This window comes from Eleutherodactylus coqui, chromosome 1 (genome assembly GCF_035609145.1).
Source record: "Eleutherodactylus coqui strain aEleCoq1 chromosome 1, aEleCoq1.hap1, whole genome shotgun sequence".
Classification (NCBI taxonomy): domain Eukaryota; kingdom Metazoa; phylum Chordata; class Amphibia; order Anura; family Eleutherodactylidae; genus Eleutherodactylus; species Eleutherodactylus coqui.
In genome coordinates this window covers 76175078-76200921 of record NC_089837.1, presented here as the reverse complement: position 1 = coordinate 76200921, position 25844 = coordinate 76175078, and the positions used below count along the sequence as shown (strand labels likewise).

Sequence of the window (25844 nt, the reverse complement as noted above, 5' to 3'; positions counted from 1 at the left end):
TTTTCTTGCCAGCGGATTTCAGCGTTGATTTTGAAATTCTTATTGTCGGGGAAAAAATGGTCATGTCCAATCTTGACCCACATACATGCCTTAGGTGTATTGAATAGAGCTAATCCACATGTGTATGGTATCTCCAACTGGAAATCCGCATCTGAAATCCACGGTCAAATACTTGGATTTTTATAAAATTTATATTTGTAGTTTGAATTCCGCGTCACGGAGAAAAAGATAGTTGATATATTTGCTCTTGAGGCAGATTTCTTACCGGGAAATCCACATGTGGATTAGCCTTTTTGAATGGGACTAATCCATGTGTCGTTTCGTGGTATTGTCAAATGCAAATCCGCATTAAGTTTTTCCAAGGCTGATTAACTATCATGAGCGAGGACTGATTCTGTAAGGTTAACATTTTTATAAATTATATAGAGAAGGGAATTGAGGGGAAACTGATCAAATTTGCCAACGACACAAAGATATAGCTGCGAAAGAGAGGATTCAAAAAGATTTAGACAAGCTTGAACAGCAGGCGGCAACTAGCAGAATGGTGTTTAACAAGGAGAGATGCAAGGTTCTACAACTTATCAAGAAAAATAATTGATTTAGGGATTTTTTTTTCTTTTTAAATTGGGAAAATTTGCTTCCACCTGCTCCTTTTTTTTTTTTTTTTTCTTTGGCCTTCTCTGGATCAACATTGGTAGGTAATAGGCTTAACTGGATGGACATATGTCTTTTTTTCAGCCTTGCATATTATGTTACTATGCCACATACAGAATTAGAGGAATTGAGTTACGCAGCAGCACATGCGAAAAAGACTTGGGTATACTAATAGATCATAGACTGAACATGAGTCAATAATGTGATGCAGCAGCAAAAAAAAAAGCAAACACAATTCTGGGATGCATTAAGAGAAGCATAGAGTCTAGATCACGTGAGGTCATTATCCCCCTCTACTCTTCCTTAGTCAGACCTCATCTGGAATACGGTGTCCAGTTCTGCGCACCCCAATTTAAAAAATACATTGACAGACTGGAACAAGTGTAGAGACGAGTTACCAAGATGGTGAGCGGTCAGCAAATCATGTCCTATGAGGAACAGTTAAAGGATCTATGAGTATTTAGCTTTCAAAAAAGAAGGCTGAGAGGAGACTTAATAGCTGTCTACAAATATCTGAAGGGCTGTCACAGTGCAGAGGGATCAGCCCTATTCTCATCTGCAGAAGGGAAGACAAGAAGCAATGGGATGAAACTGAAAGGGAGGAGACACAAATTAGATATTTGACAGTGAGGGTGATCAATGAGTGGAACAGGTTGCCACAGGAGGTGGGGAGTTCTCCTTCAATGGAAGTGTTCAAACAAAGGCTGGACAAAGATCTGTCAGGGATGATTTAGTGAATCCTGCACTGAGTAGGGGGTTGGACCCGATGACCCTGGAGGTCCCTTCCAACTCTACCATCCTATGGAATTTTGGTGTGTTTGCTCTAAAATCTGCCACATATTTGCCTCATCTGAACATGGGTTTCTGATGATTGTGAATGTGGTTTGTTACTGTCATGTACTTGGTTCTCTAAGCGGGGTTCTGGACTAGTAAAAATGAGCGTAAAAGGTTTGAATTGCTTTATGTCTGTATACTATTATATGTAGAGCAGCGTACAGTTGTCTGCTTCCGAGCCGCACGCTTGCTGCCCGTACAGAGAGCGCGTCCCACTGCTCGCTCTTTGCACACACGTTCATAAAGTGGAGGGATGCTGGTTACAATGATGAACACGGACAACCTGGCTCTCATTCACTTGATGTGTGCGCCGCTTTGTAAATGTGTAGACTGGCGCTCTGCAGGGTTCACTGAAATAACACGGCATGTGAGCGCTCGACTGCAGCTTGGCTTTATCCCATTCAGCTCGTAAAGCGTTCACAAATATAATGAATGGTTGGAAGTGGGATATTTCATTAGACGTGCAGGAATCTGGGGAGGATAATAAAGGAGGGGCTGCTGAAGAAATACATGTAGTCGGTTATCAGTATGCATTAGTATATATTACATATAATATACGTATATCTGTGGGTATATGTATATACATTTTTACGTGTAATACATAAGTCACTTCGTGTGTGTGCGTGCGTGCGTGCGTGCGTGCGTGTGTGTGTGTGTGTGTGTGTGTGTGCGCATATACACTCATTGTAAATTAATAAATAGATGCAAGATGTGAAACAGGTGGGCATGGAGTACAACCACTCCTGACCTCAATGCGGAGACCCCAGCAGTCAGGCTTCCCACCGTGGATGCCATACTCTCTCTTAGACTCCTCTCAGCGATACATAAAGAATTTAACAAACCGATCCTCTACGCATATGTTGATTTCAAGGCAGCGTTTGACTTGGTCAACAGAAAAGCCCTCTGGAAGACCATGTGTTTCATTGGCGTCCCCACATCCCTTCTAAACCTACTAAAAGACATGCATCAGTGCACATCCGCCAAAGTCCGTATCAACAGTTCAACCTCTGCTAGTTTTGAGACCTCGTCTGGTGTTCGACAAGGTTGCATCTTGGCTCCCGTACTCTTTTGCAGGGCCATGGACTGGATTCCTCAGCGTATTGTCCAATGTAATGGGGTCACTCTTCTGGAGTACCACTTCACTATGCCGACGATGTTGCACTCTTGGATATCGCATCATCTAATCTGAGACCCTCATTGGAAGAGTTTGATTCTGAGGCGTCCTGTCTTGGACTTCATATTTCCCGGCAAAAAGTTCAGTATACAGATGGGAGAGCGCTTCCGGACATCGTGCAGAGAATACGCTGGCAGCCTCGTCGATGAGGTCCCTGGATGAACTCTGGCGGAGGCAGAACATAACACTCAGGACCAAGATTCGATTGTACCAGACCTGCGTTATGCCAATATTATTGTACAGCTCGGAGACTTGGACCTTGCTGTCGCATACCACTGAGCATCAGGAGTCCTTTCACATGCGATGCCAACTCCTGATTCTCCGTGTCCGTTGGTTCGACTTCATCAGAAACGGCAAGATACAGGCTCACACGGGACTTGAGTCAATCACAAAAACAATAGCAAGGAGACGACTCGCACTTTTTGGTCATGTTTCACGCTTGTCAGAAGCTTCTCTGGCCCACAGTGCTCTAACCGCAGCAATTGCTAGAAAAATCAAAAGACAACCCCCCTGCCGGATGGCGGAGGCCTCCTGGTCATCCACGGCGCCCGTGGGTGCAACCTCCTCCAACATCTGCACTGATTGGAACAATGCTCTCGGTCGTGGTCATTTTAGTGCGGCGCTACGGACCATCGATGTCCAAGCATGATCACCAACTAACTAATGGAGGCTCTAGTACCTTGTTGGGCCTCCTCTAGCTTGGATACATTTAGTTCATATTACAGCCAAAAATAGTACATTGAAATCAATTGGAGTGCAAAAAAAACCACAGGATATATGTTTTCACTGAGTATTTGCATTGCAAATCAATGCAGCCTATTGTATTTTTTTTAGGTGCATGGGAAAAACAACGCTCCGTTGTCCATAAAGGACCACAACACACATGGAATATGCAGTGTTTGGGTCCGTGAATACGCTACATATTCACGGACCAATATCTGCATATGCCCATGTGAATGAGCTCTTAGAGCAAAGTGTGTGTTTTGGGGCTCATGGAGGGGCAGTGAACCTGGACCATTCCTGCAATAGAAACGCCCATTGGACTAGTTATGAAGAAATTGCATTCCATATGTACCATGCAAAAACTGCAAATCCGGGCCTGTGTGGAGGAAAAATTGGTTGGTTGGAATTGTTTTTACATTCCCCTTCTTTCGTTAGGTTTATGATGGTACTTTTCGGTGACAGGCATGCTTGGTGACCGGTTGACAAAAAAGACTACATTCAGGCTATGTTGTAGCCTCGAACTCTGGGATCAGTCCTGATCGCTGAAGATTGCATCCCGGTATAATCCTATAGTTAACCATAGGCGGTCATTACTGAGATTCTGTTCACTTTCAGCATCATCGCTGGACAGAATGTCGTAGTCTACTTTGGTCTCCGTTTTTAGTAATGACCACCTATCGATCCATCCAAGGTTCCATCTGGATGCCATTTTTGGTTATCCATAGGGAAACCTTGGGAAGGAAACTAACTCCCTGTGAATGCAGCCTATAGTATCCAGAAGGAAGAGCAGCTCTGGAGCACAAACGACTGTTCTGATAAGTAAACGTCCAAAACTTTTTGCCCTTTTTGGATGTTGTGCTACTGGATGAAATAAAGTGAAGCCTATTTTTGGTGCCGTGTTGTTTTGCTGTTTTGGCATTACCGTTGGAGATGGTTGAAGGCACAGGTTGCATTTTTTTTATTCTTTGTGTGTTTTTAATTTACCATTTTCAGCCAATTTTCTTTTTAAAAAGATTTTTTAAAAATAGTGCAGCATTAGATGAGATAATTAAATTTGCACGAACCGTATACATTTTTGTTTCTAGTTGTGTTAGTTCGCACCTCTCTCTTTTGAGTGAACCTCGCCAGCGTTAATCCCTGGCTACACGGTTAATGTTATTCCGACCTGTCTGTGTTATTGCAGCTCCGGCCAGGAGAAAGCCTTCCAATAGAGGCCATAAAACCCTCATCCCTGTGGTGTTGCCTCTGATCCCTGGCTGCTCCTGTTGGGTTTGTTGTAATTGGCAAGCAGGATAGTCACTGACAGGTGCAAACAGTAATTTACATCAGATTGACTGCCCAGCACTAGATTCCTGCGGTGCAGCGGGCGGGAGGGAAGTGGGCGCTTGCCGAAATATGTCTGAAACCTTTTTGAAGTTGTGAAGTGCATCTGTCCATGCTAAAAGCTACAAATGTACCTGGGTAAGCATGTGAGACCGAGGACGGAGCACCAGGGAAATCGAACATTTCCACCTAAAATTAAAATTCTTCGAAGTCTTACCCGCTGACTTGTAAAGCGCTGCGGAATATATTGGCACTATATAATGGATACAAGTGTAGAACAGTTGGAAGAAAAAAAAACGTAAGCCAAGCCTTTGGAAGTACCCTTATTTCTGCATTAACCCTTTCCACTCCAATTTGTATCCTGGTTTTCTGGGGGGCTTACTGTTTTTCTGCCATTATACAATGGCGCTATATGCTGGCTAAAGCCAGTACTGCATGAGGTGACACATTGGATAGGCTCCGACAGCAGAGAGGCTGGCAATATACAGTAAGAGAACCCCGACGGACGTCTTCCAACATCGGAGCTGTATAGCCTTAAATCATACTGTCTTTAGACGTCAGACAGTGGGTTGGAAACGATTAAGGGCTCTCACACAAGCATGTTTTATCTTATTCCGCGCATGCGTAAAACGCGGTAACGAAATTTATATTTAATTGTGCCGTACGCACAAAGATCGCAGCATGTACTATCTTGGCACGTATTACGGGCGCATACACGCCAAGGTAGTGTATGGAGATTATCGCCACTCAGCAAGTACGTAATGCATTACGTACCGCTTCGTGCTCCTGGGCGAGTGAAAACCGCTAGCTTGAGAGAGCCCTTACTGTATGTAATAAGATGTGGTCTGATTTGTGTCTGTTTGTAATTATGGCTTGGATAAAAATCTAACTAAATTAATAACACACAAACAGTTGGACTGCTCATGTTTTGTTATTGAGCTTACTGATTAAACATCCACATCGCAGGAGGAAAAGTAAGTGAACCCTTTGTTTTAATGAACCTGTAGATTACAGCAATAATATCCATAAAACAGTTCTGGTAGCAGCAAATAAGATAAATTTTAGATCACTGCTCCTTGCCAATGTATTTCAGTTCATCAGTATTTCTGAGATGCCTTGCTTACATAGTCGTCTTCAGGTTGAAAATAAAAAAAAACAAAAGAAAAAGGCCCAGTTAATAGTTTGAGAGAGGGCATGTTATTGGAATGTGAAATTCTGGATGGTTGTATCAACAAGTCGCCCGCCACCTGGGCTGTTCTGACCAGTCTATTAGGAGGTGTTGGGACAAGTGGATGTATGAGGGTGCGCATACAAGGTGACCTGGTCAGGTCAGGTCACCCTGGACAGACAACCAGGAGAGAGGATCTTTTGATTGTCTGGCAAGCATGGGCATCTCCATCTGTTTCATTGTCTGCCATCCAGAAAAAGGTGTCCCTGTGTCTGTCGGAACCATTTGCAGGCGTTTGGCTGAAGGACATTTGGTCTCGCGGAGCCCATTATATGTACGGCCTTTGAAACCCACACTTTGTCATCTCCATGTGCAATGGCGTGATGAACAATGAAACTAGACTGCTATGGCATGGAACCGGGTTGTCTTTAGCAACAACTCCATGTTTGGTTTTGGCATTGACGACACCATGTTCATGTATGGAGACCTCTGGGCGAGCACCTCCATTCTGCCTTTGCTGTGGAGCGGCACACTGCCCCCCCGCTTGTGTGATAATCTGGTGGGCATAGCATACGACAGTTGGCTACTCCTAGTAGTGCTAAGAGGGACAATGACAGCTCAGTGGTATGTTCAGGACACGAACTTCCAAGAGGCATTTTCCAGCAAGCTAATGCTCAGCCGCACACACAACAAGGGTGTTACAGGAAGCCCCCACAACATCGCCAAACTTCCATGGCTTGCTTTATCGCCAATGGAACATATATGGGACGACACTGAAGGGTGTAAAAATGAAATCCAAAAAACAAATGGCGGAACTTTAAAAAAATTTTTTTGTTTACAATCACCATAAAAGAAATTAATTAAAAGTTTTATACAATTTGTTATATATACCCAAAAATAATGCCTTTCAGCTCCAAAAAACAAGCCTTCATATGCTACGTCAGCGGAAAAGTTAACCCTTTCTAATCCGCTGTCTGACCTCTGAAGACATTATGATTTAAGGCTATATAGCTGGGATGTTGGGGTTCTCTTACTGTAAATTGCCAGCCTCTCTGCTGTCAGAGCCTATCTAACGTGTCACCTCATGCAGTACTGGCTTTAGCCAGCAGATAGCGCCGTTGTATAACGGCAGAAAAAGAGTAAGCCCCCTAGGAAAACCAGGATACAAATTGGATTACAAAGGGTTAAAACATTATGGCTCTAGGAATGCGACAATGAAAAAAAAAAACTGAAAAAGTTCTTGTCATTAAGATACGAACAGAGTAAGGGGTTAAGGACTATTCTGCATCCCTTAACAATGGAGTCTGGTGGCTTCTGGTCCGGTTCCTGAGACCCTCATGAAACAACCCTCAGAAGGTAGCTGCTGTCTCTGTTTTTCTACAGCAGTAATGTAGAATTACATTGTGGCCATTCAGATAAATATAACACATGGACAGCCTGCGTCCGCCAGAGTGAAACCACTGCTAGTTGGCAGCCCTTACGCCGCCGGCTCATGGAGTGTGGTCCGACCAGGAGGTCATCCCTTTATATCTATATGACTTCCAGCACAGGGGTGGTGCTCATGTGACGACCCCTTTAAGTAAATCCTACTTGCTGATCGCAGTTGTTGTTTCCTGTTATCAGCCAGCTGTTCTTCAATAGAATTACTGACGGCATGCCTAGAAAAATATTTGCCCCCAGGATGACTACTTCTCCAGCTCTAGAACGAGTTGCATATTTATGACTACTAGCTGCTCGTCGGACATTTGGTTTAGTTCCCTGGAATAGGCTGACATTAGATTCACCCCTTCTCTCTAACGTGAGGATCAAGGACGGGGACGCGAAGCCATGCAGAAGTTGACTTTCTTGTTTTGGTTTCATCAGCAGAGTTTATGAGAAAGCAGCTGTTGGGTGACAGTCCGCCGCTCTTCGGGGCTTTCAGCCCACATCACTATTGGTGGTGCAGGAAAGGCCGGTGGCGGCTTGCTGAGATTGCCAATTATCAGTCATATTGTGGTTGCGGGAAGCATCTCTCTCCAAATCCCCTTGGAAGCTACACAGGAGAAATGAGATAATTTGCAGACTGCGTTTCGAAATCCTTTCTGCTTTGTTAAACATCTGTACGGACCCTTGGTAAATAAGGCTGCACGTCGTCAGCCAGAAAGCCATCATGTATTCTGCCGCTGTGAAGCCAGAACCGCCATTATGGGAACCCGAGAGATTTCTTACAGACGGGGGATGACAGATTATGAAAATGTAACTGATCAGGCTGTATCATTGAGGTTGTGGAGAGGAGATACATTTCTGTTGATGTTGCACCAACGTGGAGAACTGGGGTCTTGAAGCCCAGCTGGTGCAATGTATGTCGGCTGCCACATCCTTGTTGAGGTTCAATAGAGAGCAGTCTTTGGGTGTTTTTCCATAACTCCCATAGAAGTGACTAGAGAGAGGTGGGCACATGGGTGCCATAGCTGCATTTAATCCTCTGCTAGGATGCGTTAATCAAACGGGACCCACATCTATTATATAGGCCGCTTTCACACCTGTATAAGGGCTTCTATTCAGGTTTCTGTCTTTGCTTTGTTTTTGGAGAAGAGACACCAAAATAAAACAGATCCGTTTTTTTCCCCCATTGATCTCAGTGGGGTTTAAAAAAAAAACCCGGAATGGCTTCAGTTTGTTTCAGTTTTCTGTAGACTGCATTTTTTTTCATCCCAAAACAAGAAATCCTGAAGGAATAGAAGCAAATGCAGACTTTTCTCTCTGCTTTTGAGGTTTTTTTTTTGTTTTTTTTTCAAACCTCATTGAAATCAATAGAGTAAAAAACAGATCCCACTAGCAACAGTAGAGCGAATTGTCTGGGGAGGGAGCAAACCAGAGTGGTATAATAACATAAAAGATGCCTGCTATCTCGGTGCTCCCGAATTCTTCAGTGGCCGCCGTCCAGCTAGTCTTCACTTGCAGATGCACGATCTAATGGTCATGTGACCGCTGCAACCAATCACCAGCTCTGTTGCAGTGGTGACATTATCCTGTGTCAGGACATTGATCGAGGAATGAAGACTAGTTGGGGACCTGTCATCGCTTGAAAGGCTACATAGGTTAATACTAGAGATGAGCGAGCACCAAAATGCTCGGGTGCTCGTTACTCGGGACGAAATTTTTGCGATGCTCGAGGGTTCGTTTCGAGTAACGAACCCCATTGAAGTCAATGGGCGACCCGAGCATTTTTGTATATCGCCGATGCTCGCTAAGGTTTTCATTTGTGAAAATCGGGGCAATTCAAGAAAGTGATGGGAACGACACAGCAACGGATAGGGCAGGCGAGGGGGCTACATGTTGGGCTGCATCTCAAGTTCCCAGGTCCCACTATTAAGCCACAATAGTGGCAAGAGAGCCCCCCCCCCCCCCCCCCGCACTGTCAGCATAAAGATCGTTCTCTTCTGCCATAGCTGTAACAGCTGTGGCAGAGAAGAACGATGTTTGCCCATTGAATTCAATGGATCCGGCAATACAGCAGGTTCCACTGAAAGCAATGGGCTGCCGGCGATCGCGGGATGAATTGTCGGAAAGGGGTTAAATATATAAGCCCTTCCCTGCAATTCATCCAGAAATGTGTTACAATAAAAATATATACCGTATATACCGGCATATAAGGCGACGGGGCGTATAAGACGACCCCCCAACTGTCACCTTATACGCCTGGAATACAGCGGAGCAAAGAATAAAAATCATTACTCACCTCCCCTGGCGTTCTGCGGCGCTGCTGCAGGCTGTCGCTCCTTCCTGGTCCCCGGCAGAGCATTGCTTTCTGGACGCAGGGCTTGAAATCCCCGCCTCCAGAAAACACACGTGCCTTCAGCCAATCACAGCCATTCAATGACATCATTGTCATTGGCTGTGATTGGCTGAAGGCACGTGTGTTTTCTATGGCCTAAGAAGGACCGTTGGGGTTCTTGAAGCCTAAAATCACTCCTAACGCTCTCCCTATAGCAGCTCCGGCATCAACAGCACTTTCCCTGATCTCTGTCAGAATGCATCTGTGGCGAGCCGCGGGAGGGGCAGATTTTAATACTCGGGTGACACCTGATCTCGCCAGCCACTCACTGCAGGGGGGTGGTATAGGGCTTGAATGTCGCAGGGGGAAGTTGTAATGCCTTCCCTGTCTTTCTATTGGCCAGAAAAGCGCGCAAATTTCTCAGGGAAGTAAATGAAAGTGACTCGAACATCGCGTGGTACTCGTCTCGAGTAACGAGCATCTCGAACACCCTAATACTCGAACGAGTATCAAGCTCGGACGAGTATGCTCGCTCATCTCTAGTTAATACTTAATGGGGATCCTTTGGCCCTTCTGACACTAGATACCCTGTGTAATACTTTCTTCTAACGTCTGATTATATGCTGCAGCTGGTATCTCCCTCAATTCATCCTGCAAATGTCTGGTGAGTTCTCTCAAAAAAGATGGATGCTATTCCTATTTTCGGACCCGACGTTCCAGTTCATCCCAAACATGTTCAGTAGGGTTCAGGTTGGGACTCTGTGTAGCCGGTCCAATCATGGAACATCCATATCCTCAAAGCAACGTAACACAGGGTTGGATTTGTGACGAGGCGCGTTGTCTTGTTGGAAGTATGGCCGACCATTCCTAGAGTATTACCACATTGTCAGCAGCACATTATTGTCTAGAATATCAGGGTCCACCTCCTTCTTGTCACTACAATCAACTAACCTAGACCATGTCACATAAAACCCCCCCATGTCCACAATGAAACCTCCAACGTACTGAACTATTGGCACAACACACTCAGGCCAAAAGTGTTCCCTAAGCATCCCCACACCCGGGTACCTCCATCTGCTAGAAGTTAGAGTAGCATGATTTGTCGATCCTTCGAACTTTCTTCCATTGCTCCTTGCACCATTGCAGACAGGCCAATGCATTGCTCTTCTTGATGGATGGCTTGTGTGCTGAGACATAACCTGTGAATCCAATAGCATCCGTTTCAGTTACTATGGCTGATGCCCCCCCAAGGGTCTGCACCTTGTATAACAATACAAAAGGGAGGAAAAGCACCAGCTCACCGGCCAGTTTCACTGAAGGATGGAATCATGGCCATGCTCAACCAGGCGCAGCAGCGATGCAAAAAAGGCAGAAGGAGGTCCAGCTCATCCAACTAAACTTTAATTTGACATGCTTCTAAATGAACACTAAGGCCTTGTAGACCAAATAACGGCATTCCGGGCTGCGGCGTATGCATCTGGCTGTGTAAATGGGCGTGAAAACACGAGATTTAGCCACAGCTTTCTCTCCTTCATGGATTTATCTGCTTCTATGCGTATGGCCGAAAGAAGCCATCACATGGTGCCAATTAAAGCCACAAGATCATGAGCCCAAAGCTGCAAGTTCGGGGATCCAATTATCCAATCAATCTGTAAACGCCAGCAAAAAGAAACTACACCCATAATATATAAATCTAGATATAATATGCATTTCACATAAACCGAATAGTGACGTTCAGACGTTCTGGCAGGTGTTTTCCGCCTTCTAACACTTAAGACACAATTCCCATTCTCTCCTGCATGTGAACTACCCCAACACACTCATTAATGGCAGGTGTTATCCACCATGATGTATTGGGACGTGTTCACATGCAGGAGATAATGTGATTGTGTCTGGTGTCTTTCTGGCAGGTGTTTAATGCCACTTAATGAATTAATATTTCTATAATAGTATGTCTGAAATTCGACTATTGAAATATTTAGTTTTTTGCTTGTACAGATATAGGTTTTTGTGGGTGTATTTTTTTTTTTCTGGAGTTTTCAAATTGATTGGATAATTAAAACCCCGCACTTGCAGCTTTTGTCTCCTAATCTTGTGGCTTTAATTGGAAGCATGTGATGACTTCTTTAAATGCACTCTTTTTATTTCACTTGCTACGACTAAGGGCTCTGGCGAGTGCGATTTATCGCCACAAGAAAATCGCGGCAGTATCGCATTTTTGGGTGTTAGTGATGCTTTCTCCTGAAAACAATCTCTCATCGCTACTGCTTGTGCTATAGAGATACAACAGGTGTTGCTAATGTTAACGCATCGCACCAACATCGCAAGTTTGTATGTTGTGATAAATCGGAAACTCCATAGGGAAGCATGGGCGAGGCGAAAAGTGGCAGGGTAGTCTGCAGCAGGGGAAGCCTTCCTACATAGCACACCAAGCCAAATCTCCTAGCAGCATGGGCAATTACTTATGGCTGGGATGGAGGGTTAGGGTTACATTATTAGCTATAAATACTTCCATGTCAGAGCGGGGTCACATATCAAATTTAAAGACTGTGTTTATATAAATTTCTCCCGTTGGGTGAGCTGGACATCCTTTTGTCTTTTCTGCACCTTATATAGCATAGCATAGTTTAGGACACGTGAGATGCTAATAAAACACGATACATTCTACTGATAGGGGGGTCCAAATACTTTAAGTAGAACAGTGTACTTGAAGTTTGCTGTGTGATGTAGCTGCCAAAGTAAAAAAAAAATTGTGTGTGTATATGTATATGTGTGTGTATGTGTATGTATATATATATATATATGTATGTATATGTGTGTGTATGTGTATGTATATATATATATATGTGTGTATATATATATATGTATATATGTGTATGTGTGTGTGTATGTGTATATATATATATATATATATATATGTATATAGTATGTATATTTATAGTGTGTGTGTGCATATTCTTCAAACATTTTAGAGCTCTTAGTGCTGTGTATGTCGCCCATTTGGCGGCAGTCGTGTACTTTCCGGTTCTCCGTCATTCATCCGTAAGAGCGTGCTTTTTCATGTAGATGTAACATTCATTCTACAGGAGATGTTGAGGGAGAGTCATTTAGCTCCTATTGCTTCCACAGAGCAGATAAATGCCTCCAGAGTTTACAAGTGACAGCCGCTCTCTATAAATATTCCACTTTTCTGCTAAAATCATTCCATTCAGTTCAATAGAAATTGGGACCCTTTTACCATTTTGTCCCTGTAATGTCGCATGCTGTTCCACGAGTTTCCTCCGCTATCGTCTGTCCATCAGTCACCAATCCTAAACTTTTGCAACATGGAAACTACGAGTTTAAAAGTTTATTAAAGAGTTGAGTTAAATGGCTTTTCCATCACTTTAACAATGTTGACCTGTCCTTAGGGGGTGGGCCGTCAATAACCAATTACTGGAAGTTCAGTTCTCACCCTGCATGATGATCCGCTGACTGGAGGAGCCATAGCACTAATTCATGCCTTGCGCCCCCTTTGTTTATGTACACTTGGTAGTGGATGTACCTGGTATGATAGTGTAGTCTAATGCTACAGGAGAGGGAGGGGGGCTGATTTATAGAATAGACAACTTCTTAAAGACATTTTCAAATCCTCGCTAATATCTGAATATTAGAATGGGGGGTTTCTGCATGCTGCATATTCCGCAGCATCTTGCACTTTTTATTTTTTTTTTTTCTTAACTTTCTGCCCATGGCTTTCATATCTTTTTACAAACATTTATTTTTTAAATTTAGCGCTCTTTACGTTCATTTCTTTTCACGTTCTATTGAGAAGCCCATGTGAAAACTCATACCAATATGCCGCGCCTTGAACAATGCTCCGCTTTGCAAAAATTTAAAAAAACACAGCAGAAGTCAAGAAAACAATGTGTGTGAAATACACGTAGAAAAAAAATGTAGCGCAATGCTCTATCTTGGCTTTTATTACACGCATATACATGCCAAGATAGTGTATGGAGGTTGGCGGCACGCAACAAGTACGCATGAGCCCAACGAAGACTGTTCATACACAAGGCTAAGGCAAGGCTCACATGTGCACGCAGCAACTAGGTAATGACCTGCGTCGTTTGTGCAAACCGCCAACACCCATACACTATTTTGGCGTGTGTATGTGCGTAATACGCACCAAGATGGTACATGCAGCGATTTTCTTTCACGCAGCTCATGTAAGTGGGAATATGAAAGTCCGTGGGATTTTGCTACTGCGTATTACGCGCACAAACACGGTGCGGGCAATGAGCATACGCCCGTGAGAGCCTGGCCTTAAACTAATATTTTGCTGCAGCCGAATAGACCCCAAACCAGTGCAGACCTTTCTCTTCCTCTATATTTGTGTGTGTGCGGCGGAGGCGTCTAGAGACCCGATGAGTCACGCTGCACACACCATTCCTTAATATTGAGTTTCTTCGTACATCTCCCCAGTGTGATTAATAATTCAGTAGTCTGTATGCTTTACTTCAGAGCTACACCGTTCTGGCTCTGTGCAGATTCACTGAATTCTCGGCAGGCGGCATAGGCTTATGCCTATAGGCAGCTACGGCCTTCAGCTACGCTACAGGCCTGATACATTATATAGAAGTAGAATGGTGCAATGAAACCCAACAGGTGCTGCGGTCTACTGTTACTTTTTACCCCTCTGAAGGGCCACTTCAGCGAAAAAACATTTTTCAATCCCAGCACCTTTCACTTGATTTGTAGGTCCCCTTTGTATATTTCAGTCACTTCCATGCAGTGCAGCCTTCTGTCTGATATTTATCAGATACCATCTTGATGCCAAGATTTCTCATTGCTCCTTTTCTCTTGAGTTCTGCTAACAATCTCATGATGCATCAGCACCGCATCATCTAACCAGCTGGAAGCCAGTACCATCTCTGCCTGCTGGGAGGACAATGTGAATATCATTACACTTACAATTCTCCTAAGTAAGATAAAGACCATACAGTCACGAGAAAGAACTGTGATCTCCTTCATCATAAGTGGAGCCTTAAACCATCATCCGTAACTGTGATAGGATTTGTTTCGCCCTGTGAAGAGCCTGTGTTTGTATAGTCCTTGCAATATCATCATACAGCAAGTTCTGGTGTGTGATTAAAATAGCCAAGGTAATACTAGCCAACTTGTATATACTGTAGGGCTCGTATAACCATTTTCTCAGTCTAGGGATATAGTTTTTGCAACACCTACAGTCACTGTATGATGCAAAGTAAATGAAGGTCAGTTTTATATGTGAGAAATAAATATTTCCAATGGTCATTGCTTAGCAAATTCTTGCATGTAATTGTGACAACTTGGTCAGGAGGGATCTGCAGCTTGACAACTCCTACTCACGTAGATCCCTCTGTGCTGAGAGGTGAAGTTATTTATAATTTGCACCATTACACTCCAATGAAGATGGAAATAGCGTTACACACGGACGCGGTAGAGAAGTAATCAGCTCTGTAATGGTTCGCTGTTTTCCCCATTCTCTTTAGATCTCAAGTGTAAAAAGATTTGACCTTCACCAAGACTTTAAAGGTCACAAAGACACTGCAACTTCTATTGCTGAGAAGTAATGTCTTTTGAGCGATAATTGTTGTGTGCATTTACAGAGCGGGGTATGCAGAAGACGAGCAGGGCCGCTTGTCTTCTACATCCAGCTGTTCTCTGCCCGGAGCGTCCAGCTGTTGTACAGCTGAGCGCTCCGAGTGGGGTATGCAGAACACAGCTGGACCGCTGTGTTCTTCATACCCCCCCCCTGTTCATGGAGCGCTCAGCTAGTATACAGCTGTGCGCTCCGTGCGGGGTATGCAGAAGGCAGCTGGAGCGCTGTGTTCTTCATATCCCAGCTGTTCACGGAGCAGGATATAGCTGAAGCAATAGTATCAGCTGTATCCCGCTGTGAACTCCTGATAAGGCTGATCGTTCTCTTTCAGCATGCTGAAAGAGAACGATCAGCGACTCGATAACGAAAACTGCACGATGTCAGTGCAGTTAGACCCAACGATTCTCGCTCAAAAGACGGCTTTGAGCGATTTTTGAGTGAGAATCGTCGGGTCTAAATGGGCCTTAAGGCGAGACTACACCGGAGCTTCCTGGGAAAGGCTGTGTGTGAATGCAGTCAGGGCTTCGGAGTTTGAGTGTGGGGAAAAAAAAAAAGAGTTCCAAGTTTGGATTGCCATCTATGACTCCAGCTCATTAATAGTTTATGTAATTAGTAATAACAAATTTACTTTAGTAAAATGGTAACATCAAGCTTAAAGGGAACCCGTTACTAGAAGTTTCCCTATTAAGCCGCCGCACTATCCAGTATGTATAAAAGCACAGAATAAGAGTCGTCCCAAATTCTTACGTTTTGGCACCCTGTATGTTAATTCCCCGTCTCGAGCCGTCTTGGCGGTGCCTGCAGCTCCACTGCTTATTTTGTGTTTTTAGACTATATATAATATTTATTATTTTTATTTGAAGCCGGTGTTGGAACATTTTTTCAGACTTCATCCAATAATAACTCAGTCTCCACAGTCATGCGTTCATCCCAATGCATCTTAAAGGGGTATTCCGTCCTTTTTTTTAATGACCTAGACAGGTCATTGGTACTTGATGGATAGGAGTCTGCCACTCGGGATCCCCGTCAATCAGTTGATCGACCACCCCATTGCACTGACAGCAGTCATCAGCGGTCAGAGGAGGAAGTCTTAGCACCAGCTTCACTCCTATTGAATTCATTGGGAGTGCCATGCTTCTCCTACACTTCTGCTCAGGACCATTATGTGTAAGAGCAGCGTGGTGCTCTCATTAATTTGGCTGGCTCTCCGACTTTTTCCACTCACCGTTGATGACAATGCCCAGCCCATTGCACAGACCGCAGGCCAGACGATCAACTGGTGGACAGGGGTCCAAAGCAGTGGACCCTGTCCATCTACTACTGGTAACCTATCCAGGGATAAACCATCAGTTAAAAAGCCTGAGATACCCCAATAAGCATGGGAGCGTGTTGCAAAAGAACATGCAGACTCAGAGCAGATGTTGCTTTGTTTGGACTTTAGCCCATAGTGACTAGCTAGTCAACCTGCCTCAGAAAATGTGTTGTTTGATTTGGATGATACTTCTTTACAAGAAGGGTCCTCCAGAAATAACCCGATTACTGGGTATCCTGCTGCTGTGTAGTGACCTGTTTGCTGGCTGTCTTCCATTTCCTTGCAGCGCCACCGCAGGAGAAATGAAGCATTGCATGAGAATTAGGCAAAAGAAACGTATAACTGAGCTCTTCCCAATGGGTGAACTTTTCATTATGGGATTCTTTACAAGGCCAACCACTTGTGTTTATTGCTCCTGTGTATGTACAGTGTGTGTATGTATATATAATATGTGTGTGTATATATATATATATATATGTGTGTGTGTGTGTGTGTACAGTATGTATGTGTATATATCATTTACTAGTATTATATGGATCACATTGACCGTTGTCTGTTTTTGCTTTTGTAGGTTCAGAATATGAACAACATTATAACATTCCCTCTGGATAGTTTATTGAAAGGAGATTTAAAAGGAATTAAAGGGGTGAGTTTTCTGCTTTAACTATCATGAACACCGTCATCTGAGTATAAGACGCTTCATGTTCCCATGTAGAAGGAAATGGTATTTTCTGCTTTTTTTAGCCACAGAAATTGACGAATATATCTAATACAGTATACGCCATCAATGTCTAATCGATGCCTAGGTGCCCACCATAGCTTATCTTTTACATGGCACAACCCTGGAACTACCACACCATAACTTTTAACTAGAATATGAATGTGCTATAGTGTCAGTAGAGACTGCGCCCCTTTGTTCTAGACATCTGTAAAGTATACCAATATCCCAGTGATGTCTTTAAAGGGGTTGTCCAGTTGTAAACTACTAACGGCCTTTCCTCAAGCTAGAACATCAATATATATGAACGGTAATTGTCCGCCACCCTGGGCCCTGGCCGGTCAGCTGTTCACCAGATTGGTGTGCTCAGGCACTGAACTGATTCCCACAGGAAGCAGACATCTTTGTTCATACTGCAGTGGCCAGGCTTGGAATTGCAGGCCATTTGCTTCAGTTGGAACTTTGCTTGTAATCCCAAGTCTGACCACTGCAGTGTGAACGGAGCTGTCTGCTTCCTGCAGAAATCAGCCTAGGGCAGGATTGCACCAGCCTGCAGAAGAGCTGATTAGAGGAGGTTTCCAGTGGCAGTTACTATTCATGGCCTGTTCCAAGGATAGGCCATCAATAGTTTACAAATAGACAAACCAACCCCTTTAAGTGTAGTTCGTATAATTGATTGAGCATTCAACAACCTGATTAACGTAATAGCTGCGCATGAGAAGACCTAAATAGCTTCTTAACGAGACTTGAGATTCTCTACCTAGTTATAGTTGAGCATGCTCGTTTTCATAGATTTGCTAGCCTGGCTTCTATACAAACAGATAGCAAACGTTGGCATAAAATCCTGTCTTTTTTTACTGTAAGGACTCGTGCCTTACAGTAAATTACACAGAATGCAGAATCAGTTTCAGCAGGACAGGAAACATCTGTTTAGCTGTATATTAATATTGTACTAGGAGGTAAATAATCAAGAGCGATAACTAATTTAAGTAATAATTCAGTATCCACTGCATTAAGGGTTATTATTTGTATGGCTGTATTTAAAGGATTTACTCACATTCTAGTATATGTAGCAATCCTTGTCTGTATCCTGAATTTTCTGCCTCACTAATAGTCGACGACCAATTTTGAGATTATAACGTATGTGGCCTATAGCGGTTCGTATGGATTGTACGGTTACAGTTTGTGACTCTTAATGACTTGGCTCCATCACATTGTGTTGCAGGACTTGAAGAAGCCTTTTGATAAAGCCTGGAAAGACTACGAAACAAAAGTGTAAGTCATTAACTAAAGGCATTCACTGAGAGACCTGAAATGATGGCCGTTCATCCTTTCCCATTATTAGTCCATTGACACCCCGTCCTGGGGGGGTTGTGTGTGAATGGGTTGAACCTATACTCTGGCATTACACTAAAAACAAGCAATCCATCACAAACTCCCAGTAATTTTGGGTTGACGGACTGCATACTTGAGTTGCACAGTATGGTAGAAACAGAACTTAGAAGGTTGTCCGGTTACTGGATAACATGAGCAGTGCCAACCCCTCCTGTGCCGCGGTGATCCAGCGCTGCAGCCCCACCTTTATCCCAAGTGAGGCTTCAGCATCACCGCCTGTTCTTCTGGCATCAGTTCTTGTATCCTGGGTGCCATGATGTCAGGAGTTCAGTAGAGTGATACTACAGCCTCTGATTGGCTGCAGCCGTCACCTGACTTCCAGTGAGGTCATCGGTCACAAGGAACTCATGAAACTTGAGCAGTGTGTATGAAGCTTCCAGTATTTAATAAAATACCAGAAAATCTTCATGTGAATGAAGAAAAAGCAGGAAACAGAGTAAATTCCATTTTTTTTCTTTCTGATCTCAAAATATAAATCCTTACCCTATAGAAATCGGCACGTTAAGTTTCGACCACTCATAGCAACTCCTTATCAATGCTCAAAAGACATGCTTTTGTCGCCTGCATTTCTGCAATTGGGACTCTGTGGTGTTGGACTAATGGCATTTTCCTGTAATTGTATCTCACAGCCACTGTGTGCTTTTAGCACTTTGTCTTCATTCAGTGCGCAATCGTTTGCTTAGCTCCCACTACGGTGTACCAAGGCCATACAGGACAAAGAAAGACAGCGCAGCTGCTATAGGGTTCTTGCAGGAAAAGGGACATAGTCTAGGTTTTTCTGACCTGTGTGTGTATCTCTCTCGATCTCTCTCTCTCGCGATTGATCGATCTCGCGATTGATCGATCTCGCGATTGATCGATCTCGCGATTGATCGATCTCGCGATCGATCGATCTCTCTCGATCGATCTCTCTCTCGATCGATCTCGAAACACACACCTTACACTGGTCCTTCAAGGTGTCTGACATCTACTTTGCTGAGGTGGCAAACTATCTTGCACAGAAGCAAAATAAAGAATATTACTGCCTTTTTGCCTCCTTTCTTACCGCCATGCCTAAAGAGGTCTTTTCTCACTTTTGTAGTTGTTTTGATCAGATCTTGTATGTACTCAAATGGTGGTCACCCAAATGGACAAAAAAGGGGTGTATTAGTAACCTGAACACACAACCTACAGAATACTCTTCAGGTGGCTATATGCAGTTAATAGACTTGGTCCAAACCTGCCGGTGTGGGCAGAACTGGTTGCCCATCTAATGTTTTTTGCAGGTGTCCCATCTTTTCTTTGGCTGTTGGGCGAAAAAAGGATTGGGCATGTTAAAATGTAATGTGCCCTCTGTTCTGGAGGCAAATAAATCGCCAGAGGTATTTGGAAACCGATTATTCTCCTCTCCCTGTTGGAGAACACACACACACACTTGGCCGAGTGTGCATTTTCGATGAAGGGTGCATTGGGAGAAATGGCTTTCTAAGGTGTGTAACCACTTTAAGGTGGCCTTACACTGGACGGCTATTGCCGGTTTTGTAGTCGTGTGATCGAGCGAATGTAAGCAATGGCAAGAATTTGCTCACTAGTTATTTTCTTTCATCGGATCTAAAAAATAGTCACTAGTTGATTAACTTGTGGTAACAGGCAATCGTCTTTCATTGACTAGCCAACAACTTTGCAGGGAGGTGTGCGCTTGTTCAACATGAACCTCCCACTGAATGCTGATTGGCTCCTCCTTTTTTTGAACATTTTGCCCTCCCTCTAAATGCTCATTGGTTACTAAAAGCACAAATACGTGAAGTGATCTTCGACTGAGCAGTCTGTGCCAGTCTTCGAAAGAACACTCACTGTTACGTTCTCTGTCTGGTTTTGGTGCAGCAAGATACCGCAGCAGCAACTAGTCACTCAAAGACCTCCCGCACATATTTGTGTGTATTGGGGAGGGGGTCGAAATTAGAAATGTTTGCCAAAGAAGCTTCTCTAACTAATCGACTAACTTTATTTGAGCCTGTGTAATTGCTCTAAACAACTTTTTCAACAATCACGAAATCGAACAATTGCTCTAAGCAAAAGCTCACACAGTCGTTCGTACGCTTTAGAGATTATTTCGGGGTGATCGTTGCACCCTTCCAAAGCCGCCCTAAAGAAGAAAACAAATATGGATTCTACATAAGGAATGTAACGCTAATGGCAGTGGAGAACCGTGATATCTTTCTCCACCGCCATTCCAGTATGTTAGTTGACAGAACTTTCCGGCGTGTTTTTGTCTACCTTATCATTGAAACCAACGGCTCTTTAAAAGCCTGTACTCGCCCACGCTTCACCCATTGTTCCGTTTTTTCATTGTACTCTGTAGTAAACCTTTAATGTGGTACATTCTCCTGAATTCTCCTGTAGTCTATGATGCCAGTGATGGACCTCCTCAAAGTCTCCATCTTCTATGGCTTTTACTCATGATTTTGCCGCTCTTTTATTTCTTCCCGTTAGGACTAAAATAGAGAAAGAAAAAAAGGAACACGCAAAGTTACACGGGATGATCCGTACAGAGATCAGTGGTGCCGAAATAGCTGAGGAGATGGAAAAAGAGCGAAGATTCTTCCAGCTGCAGATGTGTGAGGTAAGATGACTGATTATTTCAGAACGGGGAGCTTTGGAAGTTCCTGCAGTTCTCTTCTCTGTCATCACTTTCGTTAGCCACAAATTAGTCACACGGATCGTTTCTCTGTCCAGATTGTTAAGAACGATATTGGGACAGATTTGATTTGAAAATTTTCCAGTCTTCTAGTGCAATTTTCTCCGGAAAGCAAGCTTTGCACCACATTTACAAAGTGTTTTAGACACTTGTGAAGACTCTTCGCCGATTCTGAAAAAGAGGCATGGCTTTGTGGAAAGTGGGCATGGTCTAAATACAACGTGGTGCAACATTGGCACAAAAATGTCAGTGCCAAATCTATCTTTAAAATAGGCCAGCTAATGGGTAATGTAAAGTTAGATCAGGTAGTCTAAAGATGCCCCAGATTTCTCATTCAGCGGAGCCACAATAATAAATCTGCAGCATTTTAATACTATCTGGCCAAGTTTGCACTAACTATTAGCTAGTAGTGGTAAATATATGCCCCATTATACTCAGTAGTTTGACATTTTTATTAATGCTGTTAGTGATTGAGTGCCTTAGATCTTGATTTTCTATGGAGACTGAGACACACTCCTGGGAGTCCGGTGGGGGTTAGCGCCGCAGTGCCCCGGGAGTCCGGTGGGGGTTAGCGCCGCAGTGCCCCGGGAGTCCGGTGGGGGTTAGCGCCACAGTGCCCCGGGAGTCCGGTGGGGGTTAGCGCCGCAGTGCCCCGGGAGTCCGGTGGGGGTTAGCGCCGCAGTGCCCCGGGAGTCCGGTGGGGGTTAGCGCCGCAGTGCCCCGGGAGTCCGGTGGGGGTTAGCGCCGCAGTGCCCCGGGAGTCCGGTGGGGGTTAGCGCCGCAGTGCCCCGGGAGTCCGGTGGGGGTTAGCGCCGCAGTGCCCCGGGAGTCCGGTGGGGGTTAGCGCCGCAGTGCCCCGGGAGTCCGGTGGGGGTTAGCGCCGCAGTGCCCCGGGAGTCCGGTGGGGGTTAGCGCCGCAGTGCCCCGGGAGTCCGGTGGGGGTTAGCGCCGCAGTGCCCCGGGAGTCCGGTGGGGGTTAGCGCCGCAGTCCCATTAAATAAAGACCTATATGTACCTGATCTTGGATTTTCTCCTTTGAAATGCTGCTCTCAAATATGGGATAGTATGCTGCTTCATTTGTTGTATAACCTAAATCTTAAGTATATGCTAGTTTCGTTGTTTTAGCTGAAAGGGCAAGACGTTATCACTAGAGATGAGCGAGCGTACTCGGATAAGCACTACTTGCTCGAGTAATTTGCTTTATCCGAGTATCGCTGTGCTCGTCCCTGGAGATTCGGGTGCCGCTGCGTCTGACAGGTGAGTCGCAGTGGGGAGCAGGGGAGAGCGGGCGGGAGAGAGGGAGAGAAAGATCTCCCCTCCGTTCCTCCCCGCTCTCCCCTGCAGCTCCCCGCTCCGTGCCGGCACCCGAATCTTTAGCCCCGAGCACAGCGATACTCGGATAAAGCAAATTACTCGAGCGAGTAGTGCTTTTCCGAGTACGCTCGCTCATCTCTAGTTATCACTCATATTTTCAGTAATTTTGCTCTATGGCAAGGACAGCAGGGAGCGGTCACACTCTTAACTGTGTCTTCCATGGGATGGCAGTTTATTGTGAAGGCTCTTGACCATAAAGTGCTATGATGTAGTGATCACATTACACGGCACCCATTTAAACAGGTGGAATGCAGTGAAAGTCATGAGTGGAAGTAGCTTTACCATCCCTGCTGAGTTTTTACATGTTCAAAGAGCAGCCTTGTATGAAAGTTCCTCTTTTCATATCTGATCAAAAATCATCTTAAAATAAACATTTTTAGCACCTATATGACAGGAAATTATAAAATAAACTGCAAGTTGGAATCTAACATGCTGTTAGGAAACAGGGACGCTTTGGAGAGCATAAGCCCATGTGCTAATGATTGTTTCTTCCTGCCTAACTGGCCGGGAGACATCACATAAAAGTGGCAACCCTACGACCGTCACCAAAAAATACCTGCCAAGGTAAAAGGGGGCATGGTTTATGGGTGTGGTTAGGAGCTTATTGTGACATATGATTTTGCCAGTTATTCCAGTGGCGACAGTAGTACTAGCACCCCCTGTCAGCGTCCCTATTACTAATAGCCCCTCTTTCAGTGAACCCTGTAGTAAGAGCGCCCACTCTCAGAAGCCTTAACCCTTTCCAATCCAGTTTGTATCCTGGTTTTCCTAGGGGGGTTTACTCTTTTTTTTGCCATTATACAACAGCACTATCTGCTGGCTAAAGCCTGTACTGCATGAGGTGACATGTTGGATAGGCTCCGACAGCAGAGAGGCCGGCAATATACAGTAAGAGAATCCCGACGGACGTCTTCCAACCTCAGAGCTGTACAGCCTTAAATCATAGTGTCTTAAGACGTCAGACAGTGGATTGGAAAGGGTTAATAATAATAGCACCCCCTCTGAGGCACCAGTAGAAATAATGCCCATTTAGGGGCCCCAGTAGAAGTAATGCTTCCCCTAATGGCTCCCTCTTAAGTTTCCTCTCCAGCTGTGAACCTCTGACCAGGCAGCATGGCCATCATCAATAGCTATTACTCACTGTTAGGTAATAATAAGAATCATATTATAAAGAATGTCTTCTAGACTTATTAAAGGGGTTTATCTGTTGTGCCAATGGGAACATGTTTTGGGCTCTCTAAAAGGGACTGTTGCTGTAAAAGAGTTGACAGGCAGTATGACTATATGGCAGCATTACCACCTCCTGTTTGGCGTATGTAGCTTTAGTCTTCTTTTACAGCAGCTGAAAAGCCACAGGATGCAATTTATTAATACTCTTTGAACTTTCTACAAAAGTGAGGTTATCTTACCAACAGAACAATGAGCAGAAGCAAGATGTTCTAGTTTTTTTTTTTGTCTGTGCCGGGTTTATTTTGTACTTCAGCGCAGTAATATTCTGCTGTATGGTGTATTCTCCCTTTTTATTTGAGCAGCGGTTGCCCAGGTAATAAGAAAAGCTCTTTGACTCTGTCATCTTCTAACAATATTGCACATTGGTGCGTGTAACAATAGGTCCCCAGATCTCCTGCTTGTCTCTTGTAATCATCCTTCAGGGTTGATGAAATGTTGCAACATTTTCTCATATTGCAAAGCTTGTACAAAATGTCCTTTCATGTTTTCTGTCTTGACAGTATCTGCTGAAAGTCAACGAAATAAAGATAAAGAAAGGAGTGGATCTGCTGCAGAATCTAATTAAGTACTTCCATGCCCAGTGCAAGTGAGTTATGCTTTCTTCACCTTCTTTCTGGACACGCCACTATTGATTTGATAAAGACGTTTCGGGATGTCATCACCTCTAGATCTTTGCAGTAGTAGGACTGTAATGCTTAACGTCCTCCTTCGTCAAAAATGCTGTTAGTTTTCTCATCTGGGATGAGAAAAAAAAGGATTGCTGCAGTACCAGATATAGACTGTGGATAATAGTGGCGCTGTTTAATAGAAAAAAAGCATTTTACTAATCCCAAACCTCTTTAATCGGTTTTGCTTAGAAGGATGACTTGTCACGGCTGCTATACTTGTATTCCCCATGAAATAACAATTCTGGAGCATCTTTTCTTAGAACTCTGTGTTGTGTTATTCCTCTTGGGAATGTATAAGTAAATTGAGAAATATGTCAAAATCATTCGTCTTGTGTATTGGAAGTGTCCCTACACATTCTGGTCCTGTCCATTTAGTGCTGATGGTGTTAAAGGTATTGTCCATCCTCAAGATTGGTCATTAATGGTTGATTGGTCGGGTCTGCCGCCAATCAACTGGTTTCTGGGCAGCTGCTTGCAGTTCTTCATAGCCTATATTCCACTATGTCTTTAAATCATTCTGTAGGAATGTTGGCCAATGCGGACCGGAAACTACTTGCAGTTGCTAAAAATTTGATGGATGTCCATTCTCTGAACAGGTAACAGGAAGGGTTCATCGATTCATGCTGCTTGCACCAAATTCTGATGCCCCCATCTGCACAATGCAATAGAAATTCGGATTCACCTGACCAGGAGATGCGCAGTGCTCCAATTTCTGCAATTTTTTTTGTCATGTACATCACAACTAGTCCTGACATCCTCCTCTGATCCCTTGGGTCAATGAGCTGCTTATATCCGCAGGATCACCCCATTCTTGGTATACTGTCTACACGTTGCATTAGAAACCCCACAAGGTCGTCATTTTTTGTATTCCAGACCCCGGCTAGTCTAGCATTGATGACCACGCCTCATTCAGAGTTGTTCCGATCGCTTGATTTTTTGATTGTGGCCATTCAGTTTTATATTAAGATAGAGTGATTTGAGCTTAGAGGTCCAATAGACCACAGCTGTAGACTCTGTCAGCCATATGTAAAAAGATGCAGATGACATTGGATTGAGTTCTAAAGGGGATATAAACTTGGCTGGAGCTCCAAATAACATACTGGTTGATGTCATTGTTTGTTCCTTGGTAAGTAGTAAATGCAGCACATTTTTAATGTATTATGTTTGTGGATTGTGGTTTTCTTAGTGTGCCAGATTGCAGTGTTTATGGTACCTAC

General features: G+C 44.1%; 1 protein-coding gene across 2 annotated transcripts in view; it reads left to right on the top strand.

The window, feature by feature from the left end:
* ASAP2 (ArfGAP with SH3 domain, ankyrin repeat and PH domain 2) overlaps window positions 1-25844 on the top strand; it is a 184815-nt gene that overhangs the window by 81472 nt on the left and 77499 nt on the right. For both annotated transcript variants that reach the window (XM_066597479.1, XM_066597469.1), the window contains exons 4-7: window positions 17137-17211; window positions 18509-18558; window positions 21151-21280; window positions 24460-24545. In XM_066597479.1, coding sequence (XP_066453576.1) covers window positions 17137-17211; window positions 18509-18558; window positions 21151-21280; window positions 24460-24545 — 341 coding nt within the window. The remainder of the gene's footprint in view (window positions 1-17136; window positions 17212-18508; window positions 18559-21150; window positions 21281-24459; window positions 24546-25844) is intronic.